This window comes from Propithecus coquereli, unplaced genomic scaffold (genome assembly GCF_000956105.1).
Source record: "Propithecus coquereli isolate 6110/MARCELLA unplaced genomic scaffold, Pcoq_1.0 Scaffold18, whole genome shotgun sequence".
NCBI classification, from domain to species: domain Eukaryota; kingdom Metazoa; phylum Chordata; class Mammalia; order Primates; family Indriidae; genus Propithecus; species Propithecus coquereli.
Window position 1 is genome coordinate 4,776,143 of NW_012142745.1, and position 6,797 is coordinate 4,782,939.

Here is a 6,797-nt window from a genome sequence, read left to right on the forward strand (position 1 = left end):
ACAGGAACTACCATGTACCAAATTGCTCAAACCAAAAAAGCAGGAGTGTCTGATTTATTTGCCTTATAGCCCCCAACTCTTTCCCCACCACTTTTTTTTTTTTTTTTTACACATGTCTTCCTGCTTCCACTCTTGCCCTCTGCTATAATACACTCACACACAGTAGTTAAACTGTTTCTGTAGTTAATCAAGCCACTTCACCTGCTTAATAAGATCCTGGCTCCTTTTTATAGCGCAGTCTAAGCATTGTGATTTTGTACTTAAACTCTGGAATGAGTTTGCCTGGGTTCATATTACAGTTTCATCATGTATTAGTTGTATGATTTTGAGCAAGTTATACTTTATGTATGCTTGAGTATTTTCATCTGTAAAATAGGGATAATAGTCTCTTACAGTTATGGTGAGAGTTTAATAAGTTAATAATGTTTACAACATACTTAGCACATAGTAAGCACTAGTAAAGGTTAGCTGCCCTCATCATTATCTTAATTATTAACAAACATCCGGATCTCTTGGATATTTTCACTCTCTCTGGCTCCCTTACAATAATTTGTTCATAGTGATCTTCAGTTGCAGAGAGAAAGGTTAAATGAAACCAAATGTACTTTGTTGAAGACAGGAAAGTGTATAATTTTGAAATATTTCTATCCCAAATAGTGAAAGTAAAAAACAGTGTAAGTGCTTAAAGAGGTTTCAGTATGAGACAGGATCATCTTCTAGAGATAAAGAAGGGAGGGCAGAGGGTATTTGAGTAGAGAGAAAGATTTAAAGCTATTTCAGAGAGTGAGAAAATAAACATACCAGGGAAGTATAATAGGATTGTGGGTTGGTGAGGTCTGTGTTCCTGTATGTAATAAGGTTGGGTGTTTTTCTTGTAGCAATGTTCAACAGTATAGACAGGGAATAAATAAATGAGTTTAATCTTGGGTTAGGCTAACCATAGGGACAAAGTTAGGATTAGAAACTTCTTTCAGCACAAGTTGCATAAAATTATGGAGTGGAGGGTCCTCTAATGTAACCTTTATCAGAAAGATAATTACTAGAAGATTCAGTGGTTTAAAGAATTAAAGTAGTGCAATTCAGATTTTGGTTTATATTTTGTTTTTTATATATGAGGAAACCTTATTCTTGAATTAAACTCATGATTTCTTTGCCACATGGTGGCATCATTGCACAAATTTACATAATTTGGATTATGTATCGAATTACTTTTCAGAGCACACGTATTCCTTGAAATTTATAAAGCCCGTCATTTAGATTCTAGAATCTAGAAGGTAGCTCATTCTTATCTTTGGAGTATAAAATTCTTAATAACTATAATCCAGTTCCTGCACGTTTTGGCCAAATTCTCATCTGTCTTCTCACCCCCACAGAGCTCCTTTTGACGTCATTGGAGCTCCCCATGCTGAGCATTTCGTGGGGGTGCAGAGCAAGGTGAGAGTTTGGGACCACTAAAGTTAAATAAGTATCATCTTAAACACAGTTGCCTTATCCATCAAAATTAAGAGTTTATTTCTTAAATCCATCATTGAATAGGACACTAGAGGGCAGCATTTATCCTTTTTCCATTTTTATCTTCATCCAACCTTATTTTTAGAAAACTCTTAAATTTTGTTTGCAGTTTAAAAAATGAATATGGTCAGATTTTAAGGTGTTTGAGACATATATTACTGACACAGCCACATTGGGAATTATCTGTATATTTTTGCAGAGAAAGGATCCTTTTATTCAATCTATATGTAATTGGGAATTTACAGTCTTGTCTATGTTGAAGAAAATTCCTAAAGGCAAAAATATGTTGCTTTAAAAGGGGGTTGTGATTAATGCACACTTGATGTTACCTGTACTTCTGATAAACACAAAATATTGAAAGCCTGAGAGTACCAGTGAGCACACCAATTGAGCAAACTCAATTTCTAGCTTTTTATTAGGAAAAAATAGCTTTATGCAAACATAACTTTCTATTTTGTCATAAATTTTGGAACATATTCTGGTTTCTTTCTGTAAATTAATCTTTTGGTCATATTAAAAAATTGTATTTTTTTGTCAGGTTATTCTTGGACATTATAATTGGCTCTCCTATGAGGATGTCTTCATTCGAGCTTTTAATTTTGGGAATGGCCTACAGATGTTGGGTCAGAAACCGAAGACCAACATCGCTATCTTCTGTGAGACCAGGGCCGAGTGGATGATTGCTGCACAGGCGTGTTTTATGTATAATTTTCAGCGTACGTAGGCTTTCTTATCTTCTAAAAGAATGGACTTAAAGCTTTTTATTATAATACTTCACTCTGAAGAAGTTAGAATTCTGATGTTATTTTCACCTTGTGTCCAATTAGTGGGGAACTCTTTGTTATGACTTGGAATTTTTGTTCTATTTTGGAAAGGGAATCAGGTATATAACAAATCGTACCAGTCAGTGTAGCTAGGGGGCTTGAACCTATTCATAGGGGACTTTCCAAGTCTGGGGAACTAGACCTACACTGAGGGCTCATTGCTCTGCTACCATTTCTCAGGAATCCCCTTTTGAAATTACTGTCACTTTGTTATGTCACTTCTGACAGTAATAGCAGTTGTCTAAAACACTTCCATACTCAAAGCTGGTGAACTTCAAGGTGCTAGGTTAGACGATAGAGAATTTTAATGCAATTATTTGAGTGGTAATTTTGACGGCTCAATCTGCGAGATAGTCCTGGAACCTTAAGTTCAGAGGTCTTGGTGCCAAAATGTGATGGTAATCGTGAATCTTGTCTCATCCTTCAGATGAAACAGAAATATACTTTCATCAGATTTCTTGCTGTAAATGCCTTTTTCTTTTAAACAAGCCTACCATATTTGTTTCATAGGTTGAAATTTACATTATGCTTCTTTTGAGAAGCTTTAAAAGAATTATCGTGGTTTTCAAAAGTCATTTAATATCTCTAACTTTTTTGAATTATGCAGAAAGTAAAAATCCATATTATTATTTGTATTACATAATTTTAGCATTTTTAGGATTTTTTTTTTTTTTTAGATATTTCTGCTCTAGAATAAGCAGTGCTGCCACTGCTTTATGCTCTTTTCTTGACATATAATGACTTAAATCTGACATTCAGTGTCATTGGTACATGTTTTTCATATTTTAGTAACAAGTAGCCAACAATTAAGATTTTGAAATTTTAGAAATCACTTATAATTCCTTCCCAGCATCACAGTCTCAGAGTAACATCTGTAGGTGAAATAAAATTTAAAAATCTTACTTTGAAATATTGGAAATCTTGAAATTAGGGGAGGGTAAGTGGGTATACTGTTGATTAGTGTGTTAAGATTTTTAAAAACACAACACTGTTTCTTACAGACTATGGATTTAACAATTTAGCGTTCAGAATACTCCATTGTGACTCATATCCACTTTCAGAGGCTTTGTTGACATATGATAGTAGTTCCTGAAATGTTTGAATATTTGACTTGATGCTGCTTTTCCTTGTAGTTGTTACTCTATATGCTACTCTTGGAGGTCCAGCAGTTGTTCATGGATTAAATGAAACAGAGGTGACCAACATAATTACTAGTAAAGAACTCTTGCAAACAAAGTTGAAGGTAAGGACTATCGTTACTTTGTAACTGTCTGATACTTTAGAATTTTCAGTGTTGTAAGCCTGATTATTGGTACTTAGTTCTTTTATGACTTCTCAGTCCTAATATCTTTGTAAACTTTTAAGAATATCATACTTTATTCCTTTCCTTTAGAAAATAAAAAGTAGACTTCACGTGTGTTCATATGTAAGTAGTCCAGAGTTATAAATTAATTGTTGATATGCCTATGTCTAAATTGAAGGAATTACAACTATTTTTTCTTATATTGTGCTCATCTATTTTCTAGTCTACTTTTAGTAATTTTGTAATATTGGGTTATATTTTAAACTAGTAATTATTTTGTTTCTGAGGTATTTAGTAATTATGAGTTTTTGGAATTATTTGTAAGTTTAAAGGAGATATTTCATGAAATTATGGTAAAAAGAGTTTTCTTCAGTCTCTAGAAAACTCCCTATATCTGGGCTGTTCTTTTAAAAACAAGTTTACATGTGAATTCCCTCCTCCTCTCCCCGTATGTTTTTATTTAGTCTCTAGAAAACACAAGGGGCTTTTGGTTTCTCTCTAGTTCAGGCAGCCTGTGTTTGTATGCCCATTTTGTAAGGCAGTACTCTTGATGAGAATTTTACCAAAGTACAGGGGTATACACAGTAAATCTAATGCTGTAAAATTGTAATTAATTCAGACCAGTATTTCTTCATGTGAAAAAAGTGAAGTTATGCCAGTGCACCCTTTCCTCTTGCTTTTTTAAGAAATTACTTCAATAATTCACTTAATATGGTAAGCTACTTTTCTTATGTCCTGAACTATTTGCTTAACTGTTTGAAAAATAATGAACATGATGAATGTTTGTGTATTTCTAGGATATAGTTTCTTTGGTCCCACGCCTGCGGCACATCATCACAGTTGACGGGAAGCCACCAACCTGGTCCGAGTTCCCTAAGGGTGTCATTGTGCATACCATGGCAGCAGTGCAGGCTCTGGGAGCCAAGGCCAGCATTGGTATGTCACAATTTGCTAATGCTTTATGTGAGCTCTCCAGTGACTATGTTCTCCAGAATTATGCCAGAGTTTTGATCCTAATGTTAGATCAAATGACACATGAGTTTTCTAGACTGTCAGTTGGGGAAGTAGGTCCCTCTAGGTCTACTTTTATTTAGCCTTTAAAGAAAGGTCTAAGGAAATACAAGTGTTCTAAAGTAGTGTTTGAAATTAATTTAAAATACTTTAACATTGTTCAGTTTTCTTGTTTCCTTTTTGTGATTGTTTTGGATGGTTTAAAGTTTGTTTATAAATAATGCCATTAAACTTTTGCTATGTGAATTACCTGTCAATATTAACAGGTAGAGTGGCCAAACTTGGAGGCCTCTTTTTTCTTGTTCCCTTTCCAGAAGGGTCAACCTTATCCTTCAACTAGAATAGGCATGGTGACTCTAGAAGTTCCTACTCTCAAATAAGTGTCAGAAAATATTAGAAAGTATACAAGTATTTAGAGATAATTGCAAAAGCTGCTGGGATGCTGGAGCTGTATTTCCTCTGTAGTTGAAAACTTAGTGATTAACTAGATATAAGTAATCACTGGCCAGGGTTATACTGACATTAATTTTGGTTATGTTGAATTTTAGGTCCTGATGGGATATTCATATGTGGTTATCTAGTGTGCCGTGGCATATACAAGTCTAGTACTCTGGAGTTAAGTTTGGAGTTAAGAGTTTTGGAAGCTAGAAGCAGTGGGAGTAGGTGAGGTCACCCACAGGGAATGAGTGGCCCCAAAGGTCACTGAGATCTAATCAGAGAGGAAAGAAGAAAACATCTAGTGTGTGGTTCATAGAACATAAGGGAAAGGAGGTCTTGGCTGGGTATCAGCAGGACCTGTTGCGTGGAGGTCAGATGATACAAGGATTGCTTTTTCCAAGAAGTGCTGTGAGTTGAAAGAGTGAATGACAGATTTGAAAGCAAAGACTTCCAAATGAAAACAGTTCTTAAGAAGTATATCTGGATGAGAAAGGTTATTCTCTTAGGAACATGTTTAAAGAATTTTTTCACACTTAGAAGCTGACATGGAGGGTAGTTCTGAGAGTAGTTCACACACATCAAAAACGTCATCCATGACTTATTTCTCTTTGTCTTTCTGCTCTGCCACCTCTGTAGCATGTTGGTTGCTGTCCTTAGGCTTGTAGTCTTGTGATTGCAAATGGGTTACATTGTCTTTTAATCTAGGGTTCTGAGTGTAACCAAGTTAACTTCGCCACTGTGAAACAGTAAATAGTTTTTAGCAAATATCTAGGTACCCTGTCCAAGCTATCTTTATTTCTTAGTTGAATTACTGGAATAGCCTTTTCTCTCCCTAATTCCTTTTTTCCCTTACTAAAGTTAGGTAGGGACATAGTAGGCAAAGTGATCCTTGTCACAGATGATAACATGCCCCTATTCAAAACAACACTGCTTTTCATCCAGAGTGAAATCCAAAGTCCTCAGCATGGCCTTTGAGGCCCTATGTGTGGTCCTGGCACCTACTTCACCTTGTCATCATCATCTTGCACACTCCGTTCTAGCCACACTCCTTGCTGGTCTTTAGATATGCCAAACACGTTCCTACCTTAGGGCCTTTGCGCTTGCTTATTTCCTTCTACTTGGAACATTCTTCTCCCAATTCCAGGGTTTTTATGGCTCCCTTTCTCACTTTATTCAAGTCTTTGCTAAAGTAACAACTCTACAGAGAGGATTTCCCTGACTTTTCCATCTAAGTGATATCTATTATAATCTTCTCACTTTGTCTTGCTTCATTTTTCTTAGTAGATTAATCTGTTTGTCTATCCCAATAGATGTATCTCCCTTATGTGCAGGGACTTGATGTGTTTTGTTGACCTCTGTATGAGGTCAATTAATATTTGTTAAATTGAGTTAACAAATAAATGATTATTAAAAAAATTGATGATGTGGCTGAATTTCTCAAAAGTGTGTTTGGTTGTTTTTTTTTCCTTCAATACAGAAAACCAAACTCATAGCAAACCATTGCCCTCAGATGTTGCAGTAATCATGTACACAAGTGGATCCACAGGACTTCCAAAGGGAGTCATGATCTCACATAGTAACATTATTGCTGGTATAACTGGGATGGCAGAAAGGATTCCAGGACTGGGGTATGTCACAGTAAAATAACATTGAGTAGTTCAGTATTTTTCTGTTATAATGTTAACATTTGTGTCCTTTTAGTGGTATAT

The 6,797-nt window shown here is 35.4% G+C and overlaps 1 protein-coding gene across 1 annotated transcript in view; it reads left to right on the top strand.

Moving 5' to 3' along the window:
* ACSL3 (acyl-CoA synthetase long-chain family member 3) overlaps positions 1 to 6,797 on the top strand; it is a 65,713-nt gene that overhangs the window by 21,697 nt on the left and 37,219 nt on the right. Inside the window, exons 3-6 of the mRNA XM_012642465.1 lie at positions 2,051 to 2,228; positions 3,470 to 3,579; positions 4,437 to 4,575; positions 6,566 to 6,716. Of these exons, the coding sequence (XP_012497919.1) occupies positions 2,051 to 2,228; positions 3,470 to 3,579; positions 4,437 to 4,575; positions 6,566 to 6,716 (578 nt within the window). The remainder of the gene's footprint in view (positions 1 to 2,050; positions 2,229 to 3,469; positions 3,580 to 4,436; positions 4,576 to 6,565; positions 6,717 to 6,797) is intronic.